Here is a 15,543-nt window from a genome sequence, read left to right on the forward strand (position 1 = left end):
GTTGACATCTAGATATTTTAGAGTAGGCGTTGAATGGAGGCAATGGGTTTCGCTTCTTATGGTATTTAGGACCTCCATTTGTCAAGAGCTCGTGCAGTAAGCTCAGATCATATATGAAAGGTCAGATTCGAGGACTGATCGGCTGGAGTTTTGGGAAGCAATACCTAAATCGTTTGCATAACCGAATTGCCTAGTAGTTTCTAGCTAGATGATTTAAGTAACGGGAATCTCTGTAGTTATGAGGTCGAAAAGAAGTGCTAAAAGAAAAGAAAGAGCTGATACAGTGGAAACTCAGGAAAATAATGATTTAAGGTTTTAAGCTTGCTAGTGTTAATAATGGCCTTTGAAAATGTTGAGCACGAGACAAGACTGGAAATCTTACAAAATCTAAACATTGATTATTAATGAAAGTAATTCAGTTCTTGTCAACATAAGATATGCTGACGATACAGCTGTAATCTGTAATAGTCAACAACTTGGCAGACTTTCCGAGAGGACTCTTTGATAAAGTATCTATGGTTAGTACGAGGTCTGGCTATTAAATAACGAGACTGCTTATGAAAAAGAGTTTTATTTTAAAAATTATTTTACAATCGAATGCTCTCCTTTAATATATTCCCCTTCCCTCGCCACACACCGTTCCATTCGTTTTTTCCATTGGCCAAAGCAATGCTGGAAGTCTTCTTTTGTTAGAGCTTTTAGGAGCTCCGCCGTTTTTCGCGTCACCTCTTCCATCGACTCGAACCGGATTCCTTTTAAGGCAGACTTGATCTTCGGAAACAGGAAAAAGCCACAGGATGCTACATCCGGCGAGTACGGCGGGTGTTCGAGCACTGGAATGCCTCTAGCGGCTAAATAACGATTCTGTTGACGGACGAGCTTTTGGTCAGGGGTCAAATTTTTTGGGACCAACTTCGCACACACTTTCTTCATGTTCAATTCCTCATGTAAAATTTTTTTGACATTTTCTTTATCGGCGTTTACAGTCTCAGCAATCATCCGAATGCTCATACGACGATCTCCGCGCACAGTTTCATTTATTTTGGTCACTGTTTGCGGTTTGCGGAGTTGTAACAGAGACAGGTCGACCTGGACGTTGGTCATCTTCGGCGCTCTCTCGGCCTTCAGAAAACCCTTTATACCATTCGAAAACACTCGCACGAGATAGAGAATTCTCACCATAGGCCTCTTTCAACAAATTATAGCACTCACTCGGAGTTTTTTTTTATTTAACGAGAAATTTCGCATTAATCCGTTGCTCATGTTTTTCGTCACACACTGTTATCGGCACGAGAAAAAAACACGTTCTTTTCTAACCTCTACAGAAAAAATACTACTACGGCGACAAAAACGTGTTTTCGTACTGGAAGAGTAGACACTTCCAGCTATCCAATGCTGCATTCGTTTCCCACTCTTCCCCTCTAGGACGCCTTCTGCGCTCGCAGTCTCGTTATTTAATAGCCAGACCTCGTATATATGCATACGTATATCGCATGGTTTACATATCGGTATCAGGGAAACCAAAAACCTATATTTCTATTACTCTCCATTAAGTCGATGGTCTCCAATACACACTGTACGCAGCCTACTGCGTCTTTTGGATACCACCGACTAAGTCGGTGGTCACTTCAATTCACCCCGTAATTTGAATTTGTTTTAGAATTACTCTTTTGTAACTATTTTCGGTTGTAAGATATTATAGTTTTTGTCCTTCAAAGTTTATTAAAAGTAACGAAAATGAACAATAATTTTCCTACGGCGTGACGTTGTACGCAGCCTACAGCGTCTATTGGAGGCCACAGCCTTAGAACCAGAAGGTTAGGTGTAAGCCGGTGGTCTCAAATAGACGCTGTCGGCTACGTAAAACGTCACGCCGCGTAGGAAAATGGTTTATTTTCGTTACTTTTAATAAACTTTGAAGGACAAAAACTGTCTTACAACCGAAAATAGTAAAAAAGAGTAATTCTAAAACAAATTCAAATTACGGGCTGAATTGAAATGACCACCGACCCGCGTGGTATTGATCGAAGACGTAGGCTGCGTACAGCGTGTATTGGAGACCATCGACTTAGCGTTTCCAATGCTTCTGTCCATACGGTCTGGAAAGATGCCTTTACCAGTTTAGAACAAAGGCCACTTACCAATGGCCTTTAAAATGTGGGTCTATAGACGACTATTGACACTTATTATCTAAAATATTATTTGTTTTTACTTAAATTACTTACATAGTAAATAAGTCTACTTTAAGCGTTAGTACTTAATAATTATGGTTATTTGTTTCTTGTCAACTGTGGGTAAAATAAATATTTCAATTCTGTCTATATTTATACAAGCTAAAGTCCCATGTCACGCCACATACTTAACCTATAGCATTCCTTTGTAATTGATTTGAGTGTCATGTGATTTTATTTATTTGCACCTGAAACTCACCAACAAATATTTGAACAAGTATGCTCCATCATTATATAAATATAGGATATCTAATCATTTAATACTGACATTTTAAATTAGCTACTTCAAAAAAAAGAACTAATACATCTGCTATCATTTTAGAATAATTTTAACCCACTTAACAATCCTACATTATGATTAACAATCTAATAGAAATAGAAGTGTTGTGAAAATATATCTACGGTAATTCCAAGATTAAATTTCCATAATGATGTAAATAAATTACAGAGATAATAATAAAATAATATGGGAATCCAAGTATTATGAATCTCATTTGCATATTTAACAATATACATACACGTACATATATGAGAAAGTTTGCATTGAAATAAATAAAATATTAACATATCTAGTTTTCTAAAAAAATACATTTATGGATGGGACTACATTTAATTGGAAGTTATGAATATTTAGTTTGTGCTTTCTAGTCTGGTTATGAAGGACACACTCATTATAATTAAATTAATTCTTAATTAATTTTTTAAAAGGTGAAAAATACAGACTACATACACCGCTTAGAGGAAGATATTCCCAGCTTACTGGGAAAATATTCCATTGAAAATGCAAAGGAAAACACCGAAAGTATTTTCTGAAACTCGAGGAAATTATTCACCAACGCAATAAATGCTATTTAGCAACAGGTTTTTTTTTGGACCTGAACAATAACAAACCTATTTATTTATTAAATATATACAGGTTTATAACATGCTGATCCACCAAAATATGTGGGTAAAAACCATTTAAATGTTTTAAAATTATGATAGATTTACATTATTATGTATAATTTAAAGCGGTAGATGAAATTGTCCTAGATGTGGCCCTAGGTGAGGGTGACCAAATCATAAGCTTAAAAAAAACTTTCCACACGTAAGAAGGGACTCTTGCTGTAAACATGCTTTTTTTAGCTAAGTTGGAACCTATTCAATGTACCTAGGCAATCTGTGCATAGATAAACTGCAGTTCAATTTTCGAGGAGAAGGGAAGATGGCAATGGGATAGTTCAACTGTCCAGGAGTTGTTAATATGGTCTGAGCGTAGGCTCGACAAAAATGTATCAACCCAACGTAAATACGGGACATTTAAGCGTCCCGGTAGACTTTCGGAACTCCGGGTATTATCGTTAAAAAACGGGACAATCCCGTTTCTACGGAACGTTTGATCACCCTACCCTAGGCATCACAGCATTCCCCACACAACACGTGGGTTGCTCATCTGAAGGATATGCCACTCTCATCATCCTAGGCAAATAATTGTGGATTTGCTAAGTACACTAGTCGTTTGAGCCCGCCTTTAGATTACTTACTTTACTTTATCCTTTCCAAGTAAGCTTTTCCTGGATTTTAGTCGCCGCTTTAGTGGCACGATCTGTTTAATGCATGTCTCATTCAACTTGTTTGGTGTGGGTAGATCTACCCCAAACGGGTCACGCATATTCAGCCAGCTAAAAAACACATTACGTACCTATGCCTTTGTTCTTAAGACACCAGGACATGCACCCAATTTTTTTCCCTTCTGCAATGCAATGTTGTCTTAGGTGAGGGACCGGTCTACCGTTAGCGCTGGACTCCACTTGCGATTTGTAGTCGCGCGATAGTTTTGCCGCGAAGATGGAACACATTGTTTCAAATACAAATCAATCCATTTGCGACTAAATAATCGTGGATTGACTTGTATTTGAAACAATGTGTTCAATCTTCGCGGCAAAACAATCGCGCGACTACAAAATCGCAAGTGGAGTCCGGCGCTTACTCCAAGATATAGGTATGGGTTGATCTGTGTGTTCTAATTAATGAGCATTCCACGCAATTTGGAGTTCTTGTTTGAGAATTCCACCTATTCCAAATTTTTTTAAATTGGATTTAACATCCAATGCTTAACGTTTGGAATAGAACACAATACGATAAAAAAATAAAAAGCGTGGGATTTTATGAACTGGCATGTGAATTCCATTGATTTAGCAGACTTTGATAAATCGTTCATGACGTGACATACAGAAGCTATAAATTTTAAAAAACAACTTTTTATTATAAAATGCGTATTTTATTTTTTATTCCAAAAATACTTATTGTTTCAGGACAATAAAGGAACAAAAAATACAATGAGTCGTAAAATCGATAAAATTATCATCCGCATTCATACTTTTGATAAAAGTTTCAATTTTATTTATAAAATAAAGAAACAAAAGGCTATTAGTATTATAGCCCAGGCCATTAGAACAAAAAACACCGGAATAAATCGATTTTTAAACACAGCATCTAGAAACTTGCAACATTTTGCATTGTGTTCAGGATGATGTCAAGAAAAATGTCTATATAGAAAAATGTGTGCAAATGCATAATTGCATTAAAGTGCATAAAATGCATTCGAAAGTGCATAAATATGTCAAAATAACCAGATCTTGTTACTCGGGTGGTTTTTGGGGTTGCTAAACATGAATATGCCATCAGAACCGACCACCAGAGCACCTGGTGCCCAGGTTACTGCTAGGGCACATCATCTGGAGTTTCGAGGGTTTCGGCACTATTACTAAATATTCTTTTTATAAAATTAGTTTTCATTCCCTTAAAGAAATTTGAAGGACTTATCGTTTATGTCAGCACAAATCAAACAATGGAGCATTGAGACGATGCCGATGTAACGGCGTTATCGAAATGCCTCCCACTTTTTCAGGTAAATATTTTCATACATGAAATGCCTCCCAGGTACAATCGAAATGCCTACGTTTCGTTAATCATTTAGGCTTATATTTTGTCTATTTAATCTCTTTTTTAATGCCACAATGTTGCCAAATCATAATTTAAATAGGTAGTATCTATCTATTTTGATTTTTCTAAATCTTCATGCAGTGTACATAAAATTTGTTTCACATAAATATTTCACAGTACGACATATTTCTTTTTAGAAAAGAAAGTTGTTACCCGACAATCTAATATCTAGCTTTTCTGGGTAATTCCAATTCCGATTCTAAGCTCTTCCATATTTATACATAATTCCATTTTATAATTCCATAAATAGGTACTGTTACCTTAATCTTTTTGTTTGTTTATATTCTCTGGGTAATTCCAATTCCGATTCTAATCTCTTCTTAACGATTCCATGAATAGGCACTTTTACCTTAATCTTTTTGTTTGTTTATATTATCTTTTGTTAATTGTGCTAATGGGCTAAATGTTGTATAAATACGTGAAAGTTTATTAGTTCCTGCATCAGTTAGTTTGTCTATTTCAAGCTTGTCAGTTCGTCGATTTCAAGATCAAATTGTGTTTAAGTCATAACATCCGAAATAATGGAATCAACGATAAGCGTCAGTCAAAAGGGCAAACCTTTATTATCAATTGATGGTTTTACATTCGGTTTTCAAATGTTGGCCAAAGATACACTAAAACGGTGGACATAAACTAAAAAAACCTGCAAAGCATTTGTGAAAACCCAGGGATGTGAAAAAGGGATAAAGTTTGGGCTGAACACTCTTCATCCTTACAAAGAATCACAAACCCATGCAAAAGTTTTCATTCCAGGTATAATTCTTCTTTCTACTGCCCTCATCCTAACATTAATAATTTTGCCAGAGGCCACGTCGTTCATTTTTGATATACACATGGCAGTGGATATCAATGGCCTGTGAGACTATTATTATTATTATCCTGATTAAAGCGTGGCACGCATTGTGTTAAGTCTTCCTGTCATGTTTCGTGGACCTTAAGAAAGGTATTTAACAGGGTAAACTTAAAGGAAGTTATCTTTTTATTGTACTTACGGGAGGTACATCTAGGAATAATTAAAACAATCGAAAACAGCTAGCCGAACAACCCAACATAAACAAAAGTAGAAGAACTACTGGCCCAATTGAAGCTAGCAATAGAATAAGAATTCCCCGAGTCCTCTATTCTTCAACTTGATCATGGATAAAATAATAAAAACGTAAGAAGTAAACAAGGATGCCATGGGAGGTAGGAGAAAAACAACTTAAAATAATCTAACAAGGTTCTGAAACTTCAGTCATCAGACCAATAATGACATACGCGGCAGAAACACGACCTGACACTGACACAGAGAGTACAAAAATAATGCTAGAAACAGCAGAGATGAAAACCCTTTAAAAAATCGATAGTAAGAGACTATGGGACAGAGCTAGGGCAATGAGAGATCTAACAATACGGAATCAGTTAGTAATTTAAAAAAATGATCCGTAAAGATTGCATGCAGAGTTTCAATCCAATGGGAATTGTCTGAACAGAATGATGATGATATTCCTACGTCTCGATCAATTTTGTACCTGGTAAAGCATAACATGTATGGTTTGTTCAACAGTAATTGGTTTGAGTTTAATTAGTGCGGTCGTAAATATTATTAAATTTATCTGACCTGGCCCATTGTTAAGACCCACCCGGAGCGATAAGCCACCGAGGTAGACAGAGTTGGTCTTTTGCAATTAACCCTGACTAGACGGTACTCCCATAATAAAGCCTAAAATAAATTTTACCTGAAACCGGGCCTTTTATACTATTATCGGTTAATCCGGTCTGTTTATAGTGGTAACTAATTGAACTTAACCATTTACTGTTTAACATACCTACCATACTTTACAATTACGTAATTCTAATTTTTAAACATCATTCTGCATTCTGTGATAATATGACAGATTTTTGTATCTTTTATATTTGTATTAATTTCTAATATTCTTGTTATTGTTCATTCACCACTCACCACCGTTTTTTTGCAAGTTTGTTTACTCCTCAGCTTCTTGGCTCAGAATCATTAATATTATTTTACTGTGTGGGTAGGATGGTAAACAATGACTTGGCTTATTCTATTTTAAGCATTTTGATTTATGCAAATAAATATAAAACTTCCAATTCTTATTTTTATGAATATTGTGAATTTCATTATTAAATAAATACGAAATTTGAGGTAGTCCAATCAAAATAGATTTAATGCTGCAGGGTATAATTAACCTGATGCAAAACAAAAACAAAAATATTTGTAACTTAGCTTTACATGTTTGAAGGTCATTTGAATGTCAATATTTTGTAATTATCGTTTATAAGTTTCGAATTGTTATTACTTTTTATAAAATTATTTTAGGTACACAGGTCCTCAAATAAGTAAAAAAAAGCAACTTACGGGTGCATTAAGAGACAGTATGGAGAAAAACACATGTGTGATTAACAAAACAAAAGAAAAAAACGAGAATACAAAACCTACATACCTATATAATTTGGAAATAGTCCAAAGTACCTACTTATTACCAATTTAAAAAACATTTGACTTTTAACCATAGATAAATAATTATGAACATAATAAATGGTCAGTTTTTTTATTACCTGTAATAACTCACTCAAGGTCAATTGAAGGTTATTCACCATTTAGTGGGAGTTTGATTTGGAATATTCCGCGAAGCACTTGAAGGTCAATCAAAAGTCATATTGGTTTAAATTCCAAAGGATTTTAATGTTGTTTATGATTTATTAATATAATTACTACTGACTTCGAAATTAAAAATTAAATGAATAATACTTTGTAGTTTCATTTTGAAGTTTTTTCTTTAATTAAAAATTATTTCTTGTTTTCTTGTTACTGGTCCTACTTGACCGGTTTATTTCACTTTTCACTGTAGTAGTTCCTTCCTTTCTGTATTTATTTAAATGGATATATTATTATCTAGTAGGTAATAAACTATTAATATGTTCTAAAGTGTTTTATTTGGTCAATCAAGACAATTAGTTCAACTAAAATAAATTGATATCAAAGGCTGGCCAAAGATGCAATATTGTAAATATCCTAGTTTAGGAAACAAAGTCTTAGTAAACTTTCCCACCTTTATATAAAATGAAAATATTTATTTATTTATTTATACAGCTCAACAAGCCTTTAAGGTCTATGGCTGAAAAGTTTCACGTATTTTTCATTTTCATCATTTTCTATTTACATTTATTTATTTAAAATACAATTATTAATATTTCTTATAGTCTTTCCATACATTTTTTAACAGCTTCCTTCCATTGTTTTCTGTACAAAACCTTTTCTTTCCAATTCTCAATATTATTTTTTTAAGTCTTCATATAGGTGCCCTCTCTTTCCATCTCTTTCTTGGTCTACCTTTTCTTCATTCTTTCAGTTTTTCCTTTCCCATTCTTTTAATGTTAATGTATCCTAAATATCGCATTTTCTGTTGCCGTCGTTATTTATAGTTCGTTATAATAAAATATAGTTGTTCAAGTTCTTTATTATTCCTGCTCCATTGACCATATATTTTCACACCTCCATATTGTATTGATCTTTATAAAACGTCTATTTCTGATTTAAGCACCCTTATTTCGCGTGCATAATATGAATGTAGCGGGTAACAGTTTTGTAAATTCTAATTTTTGTTTTTATTAAGACATATTTCGATTTCATTAATACTTTTTGTTTCCTTTTGCTATCCTTGCCTTCATCTCCCTTTCCCCATGCCCCTTTTCATTTAATTTTGCACCCAGGTACTTAAGCACATTCTGAAACTCTTTTGAACATGCCTGTAGTTTCTCCTTCTATCTCCAATGTGAAATTGTCTTATTTTTCTTGATCTGTTTTTCCTATTATCATTTAAAATGAAAAGATTATTAGTGGGTATTGGTTATTGTAAATATACTCAAATATACTTAAAAAAATTGCAGATGTGAAGGTTTCTTGTGTATTCTTTTTATAATAATTGTGGAAAAATCCATGAGCAAATATAATAATTATTTTTTACTTTTGTCACATATTGCTAATGTTGTTTTGACCCTTATACTTTTACCATCGCTACAAGTTTGACACAATCACATACATAATGCTACAGTTTAATACAAACTTTATTTTCCCAGTTTAATATTTAATGCACATGATATGATTTGCATATTACCAGACAATTCAATTCAGTCATACTGTTACAAAACTGACTTTACTATGACCTTTTAGGCACTAATGTTTAATCTTAAATGACTATTTATTTTTAATAACTTACATCTAAACAAGAAGTAAAACACTGAATTTATTATTAAATAAACAAAAGACTTACTTGATATTGCTTTATTTATAAAACGTACAATTAACACTTAATTTAACTACAACACTAATAAAACAAATAACTAAGAATTCTCACGCGTAATTTATAATAACTTATCTAAAAGAAGTAATTTATTTATTTACGATACAAAAACAACTGAACTCTCCCTAATTCAAATGCACCTTTTTATATCTTGTTACAATGTTTCAGAATAAGAAAGATTATTTCGGAAGAATTCTTACAATACAAACATCCTATTCTAGAATAACAATCGAAGGGTTATTTACACATAACTACATTTTCTAGAACAAAAAGAAATGTCGAGATGTGTACCTGTTAAAAAAAGGTCCCCCTTTTAAACACATAAATAAAATTCAGTAAACAAAAAGGGGAATCAGACAGTTCGTCGCCAGAAGCTTCTGGTGTTGACAGGGCCGGCCTGGGATCCTGACAATACACTATTCATAAAAATATAAACGTTTCTATATCATTATTGGGATATACTTGTTCACATACTGTTGATTAATTTTATGGATTTTTTTATTGAATGTTAATGATTCTACTTGTTGACAAATAAATTTAAACTCATTTTTCTCTTGTTCCAGGTGACGATGACGTGCCGTTGGTGTCGTCCTCGCCTTCTCCATACGTCGTCCACAGAATGGATCTCGGCGGCGTCGTTGGAGGCGTTTCGGATGCATCGTCGGCATCATCATCAGCATCACAGTGCGCCGGTTTACTGCTGCGATTTCCTGACGATCGCTCGGATTCGGGTGTGAGTTCATTGCGTTCATGTATCAGCAATAGTGGCGATGAGCGATCTGGATCAAGATCGAGTGCTCTAAGTTCTACCGACGAACCAACAAGTAGTTCTTTAAGTTCTTCGTCATCGTCATCATCGAGCAGTAGCAGTAGTAGTAGCGGTAACGGAGGAAGCAATATCAACGTCGGCGTTGGCAGTAACGTCGCTGTTGCCTCGTCAGTATCGCCACAGTCCTTATTATCGTCAGTATCCATTTCGTCGTCTACGGCGGGTGGATTACAACAACAAAGATCCCATAGCAGGTAATGATAAACACATTAAATACTACAATTATTAAGTATAATAATAGTCTCCCGTTTTATACCGCTGACGTGGGTTTGGAATTATAGCAGGGTAGTCTGCTATATCTAGGGCCTACGGTATACAAGGAAGGTAACAGGACCAGTGCTACGCTTCAACCGCCTATTATTACCCCTGGTTTTATTACCCAAGGTACTCATTTTATTCAGGCTGAGTCGACCTGGTGCCTATAGATATTTTTAAAAATGTCTAGCTGTTCTCGCCGGCGGCGCTGGGTTTCGAACCCCAGCCTACCAGCATGCGAGTCAGACATCCTACCGCCTGAGCTACGCCGGCCCTTCTATAGTTAAATATACTAAAGTTTATTATTTGTTTGCAACTGGCAGCTCATTACAAATGTAAATCTTCAAATAGAGGTTAAGGGTTACCGTCAAGGCCATAAACCATTGCCGTACCGATGTATTTAAAACCAATAAGTTTTTTTTTAAATTGCAGAGTTATGCAACTTGTTTAATTATTACATATACAGTAGAACCCCGATTATCCGTGCTCCTCGGGACCGAAAGGTGGCACGTATAATTGAAAAGCACGGATAATCAGAACATATATTTCTTATGTATAATACATATGTACGTATACAGATACACATGTACCTACCATAAAAAGATAACAGAAAAAATAAATCTTTCATTATGAGTCTCTCTTTCGTCATATAGAGTTTCCGTCAAGTGATTTACAATGACGCTATTTTGATAAAACCTAAAAAATGCAACTTGAGTAATAGAAAATCATAGCATGGATAATCCGCAGCACGGATAATCCGCACCAGGATAATCGGGGTTCTACTGTATTCTTTAAAAAAAGACCCAATGAAATTAAAAGGTCTTAACACTAATATTAATAAGAAAATAGAAAGCACGAATTTTTTAAAAGTTGAATCTTAGGCAGATTACCTGTATTTTCTTTCTGCTCTTTAATTTTTTCACGAAGCAACTTCTATCTTTTAACACGTTGACGGACAGAACGTCTATAGATGTCTAATTTCCATTGATGTAATGTAACACAACGTCTATTAGACGTTGCATTTTTCCCTATTCTACTTTTTAAAATACGAGTACATACAGTGTCACAACACTTTTGCTTATACATTTGACGCACTGTCCGTCAACGTGTTAATATAATTTTTTTTTTTTGGATTTATAAGGCATAGATCTATACTATTACATTCGTAGAATGCTTTGTCTCATTAGGGGATAATCCTTTATTAATGCCTCTGACGCATTTAACAAATCATCTTTGAGATACAGTTTTCCAAACGTAGGAAAGAGTTTAAAAATCTCACAATCGCTATAACGCCGCATGGCGATTGTAAGATTTTCAGACTCTTTTCTACGTTTGACAAATCTAGTAAAATAAGATTACACTACATGTAAATCAAAATGTAAATTCGTACAGGTTGGAACAAATTTTATATCAAAGTTTAGGTGAGTACAAAAGATATTTTCAAAAAAGTATCCAAATCATATGAGGGGATCATTGTTTAAATAATTAAAAAGGGGTCATTTTTGCACAATATTTACTTTTTTACCTGCTGAGGTAATTTACATTTTAATGAAGGTCTTTAGGGTTTTTGCTACAAAGCTGAAGGACAAATCTTTTACCTAAGACTTACTAAATTAAATTTGACCCCCAATTTATTTAAATAATTATATATAAAATTTAAAAATCAAATTTGCAAAGAAGTATTTGTTGCGTTTTAAATAAGCACTCTAAATTATTTTATTTGATAGGAGAAGTTGCCCTATATTACCAGTATTAAGCAAAAAAAAATTGGTTAAAACATATTTAATAATTTATGAGATATTCCATTTGTTTATCAAATGTTACTATATTTTCAATTGCAAAAAAGCGGTTGTTACCAAAAGAATATAAACCTGTGTAAAACCTCGTTACCTTTATTTTTATGCATATTTTTGAAAAATGTATTGATAAATTCAAATTTCAATTTAACTCCCCTCTAAAATGACATTTGAAAATTGTTCTAATTTGTTTATAATTTGATTTTTTAATAACGTCACGGAGATTAAACATTTTGAAATGCTGTTCCGATAATCCGGTTCCTGGGAATTTTTCACTAATTAACATTTTTTTTTGTCGTTTTTTCTTCTTTTTTTCCTTATAGTAAAAGATATAGTTTTGCTTATAGAGGGGATTTCATTAAGAATGTCCAATTTCTGAGTTGTCGATTCTAGACCTCAAAATATTAAGATTTAACCAAAATCACTTCAATAAAATATGGCTCCTTATTGAGTTACAGGGTGTTTTATTTAAAAATTTAAAAATTATTTTTGCTCAGTATTTTAAAACTATTCGATATATTCTTTTCATACTTGGTAGAAAGTGTAGGTACTGTACACCCTATGAAATTATGTTAAATACAGGTTTCTGGCTATTACCAGTGACGTACGACAGGCGGACAGGGGAAAGCAAATGGTTGACCCTTCCCAAATTCTACGTCACTGGCGAAATTGCCATTTTAGCGCAATTTTTAGATTCTCCCATACTCTCAATGTAAATAACTTACTTTTCACTCGTCACGATAAAGTTGTTAGTTTTCGAAATATTTGAAGTTAAAACATGTAACGGCACAGTTATTTTATTTTTATTAAAGTTTTGTGCCGTTTAATTTTTAATTTCAAATATCTCGACAGCTAATGATTTTATCGTTAAGACTGAAGAGTATATTATTCATTCTTAACGATAAAATCATTGGTTTTTAATATATTTGAAACTAAAAATTAAGCGACACAATATATGTAATATATATTAATCAAAATAACTAAATAACTGTGCCGTTACATGTTTAACTTCAAATATCTCGAAAACTGATGACTTTATCGTTACCAGTAAAGAGGATATTATTTACATAGACAGTATTGGAGAATTTAAAAATTGCGCTAAAATGGCAATTTCGCCAGTGACGTAGAATTTGGGAAGGGTCAACCATTTGCTTTCCCCTGTCCGCCTGTCGTACGCCTCTGGTAATAGCCGGAAACCTGTATTTAAGGTTGATCTGAACCCCCCCAAAAATAAACTACACATTCAAAAAATTTGAAAAAAATTGAGAAGGTATATGTGATCACCAGAAGTATTTTGACAAATTTTGAGCAAACTTCATGTTTTCGTTTTCGAAAAAACTCAAAAAAACTCCTTTTTTTCAAGTATAAAGCGGGAAAACTAAACATACAATTTTGTTAATTTTCTTACAGCATAAAGATATAATCCTAGGAAATACTTATGAATTTTTTTAAAATTTTTGAATGTACAGTTTTGCCACAGTAGGAAAAAATAATATGTTTCGGCTTATAATACAGCTACCGGTAAGAAATTGGATAAAATTTAAATAACAACATATATAAAACTGTAACAATGGAAAATATTTCCAATAAAATGTTGAATATTTTTTCCTAAACATATGAAAAATCTCGTTAAACAAGAATTATAACTTGAATTGCCGCTAAGAATTTGTGCCGCCATGACATAGCGCCATCTACACCATCGGTAATATTTATGTTCGATAGATAGCAGTGCCTTCTGCTTCAATCGCGTCACACAGAACTTTATCCTAACAGCGTTGCCATATCAATTACTTTGTACAACAAAATGTTTTAATGTTGGTAGGTAATATAAGCCTACTACTATAACGTCTATTTATAACGCATCAACGTGACCTTCTGAAATTAATTTAACTACTTTTGTTGAAATATTTTCAGTCCCCTTGGCCGTATTAGATTTTGATATATTTAGGGCCGGTACTTTCTGTTTCGATTAAACCCTACTTGGCAATTGGCATTTTAATGTTTTTAAGTACCATAAAGTTGTCTTTTTTTATTTGCATTTTTTCATGTATCTCTGAAGCTTTGTATTTGACTATATTTTGAATTGGAATTGGAGCATAGTCTTCATTTTTGTCAAATAGTGTTTCTAATAACTACCATCCATGGTATTCCTCTTTTGTCGCACTTTTATGTTTATTAAAGATTTTAATTGAAATTATTACTTTATCTTTAAAATTTTCATTGTCCATTACTTTTTGCATTTGTGGTGAGCTAAATTTAAGGGAAAACAATTAGACGATAATATGTAAACAGATATGGAGTAAGAGCAGTAAATAACCACTTCTAAAATTAATTGAGGAGAGGTTAAAAATATTTGCACCTTCATATTAAAAATAAAAAAGGATCAATATACAAGGAATAATAGGTAACAATCAATTTTAAAAATCTTACATCTATATTGATTTCTTCTCTGTACAAAAACAACAGAAATAAATAAGACAAAAAGAAAAAATGTGTTGTCACTTAATAATAGGTATGTTAAATAAACGTATTGATTAGTCTGATGGAAGTAGAACTTAAAACTATTATATGGAGCTAATCTGGATCGGTATAAATTAAATGAGAAAGAAAAAAAATCTAATAAACAGTTTCTTTAAGAGCAGGAAGAGAAAGATTATGGAATATTAGAAAATGAAAACGGCGCGGCAGAATAATCATCGATAAAGAAGTAAAAAGAGGAAACGCGATAACGATATCTGGAACAATTGTTTTATCTGATAAGAAACGAAGAACAGCCAGAAATTGCTATCAAAATAAAAAATATAGTAAAGCAGTGTGGATTGTTTCTGTGTTTGAAAAAGGTTATGGGTTTTTACGAGCTTGTCCGGACGGGTCAGTAAGTGACAATAATATTGTGGAAGTTAAGTGACTGTATTCATCCCGAGAATATACATCTCTAGAGGCAGCCGAATCCATAAAAACAAGTAGCTTGTTAAGTGAATGTCCCTAAAGAAAACAATAACTTCTTCTTTAGCCTGGTTGCATCCACTCCTGGACAAAGGCCTCCCATGAGTTCGCCACTTTTCTCTGTTTTGTGCTATTTGGTACCAGTTTCTCCCCACTTTTGCTTTGAAGTCATCTAGCCATCGTCTTTGTGGTCTTCC

The 15,543-nt window shown here is 33.4% G+C and overlaps 1 protein-coding gene across 1 annotated transcript in view; it reads left to right on the top strand.

Annotated features, from left to right (window-relative positions):
• Nucleotides 1-15,543, top strand: part of LOC114338582 (probable JmjC domain-containing histone demethylation protein 2C) — an 88,769-nt gene that overhangs the window by 9,227 nt on the left and 63,999 nt on the right. Inside the window, exon 3 of the mRNA XM_050651943.1 lies at nucleotides 10,084-10,543. Within this exon, the coding sequence (XP_050507900.1) occupies nucleotides 10,084-10,543 (460 nt within the window). The remainder of the gene's footprint in view (nucleotides 1-10,083; nucleotides 10,544-15,543) is intronic.

The sequence above is a fragment of the Diabrotica virgifera genome, chromosome 5 (genome assembly GCF_917563875.1).
Source record: "Diabrotica virgifera virgifera chromosome 5, PGI_DIABVI_V3a".
Taxonomy (NCBI): Eukaryota; Metazoa; Arthropoda; class Insecta; order Coleoptera; family Chrysomelidae; genus Diabrotica; species Diabrotica virgifera.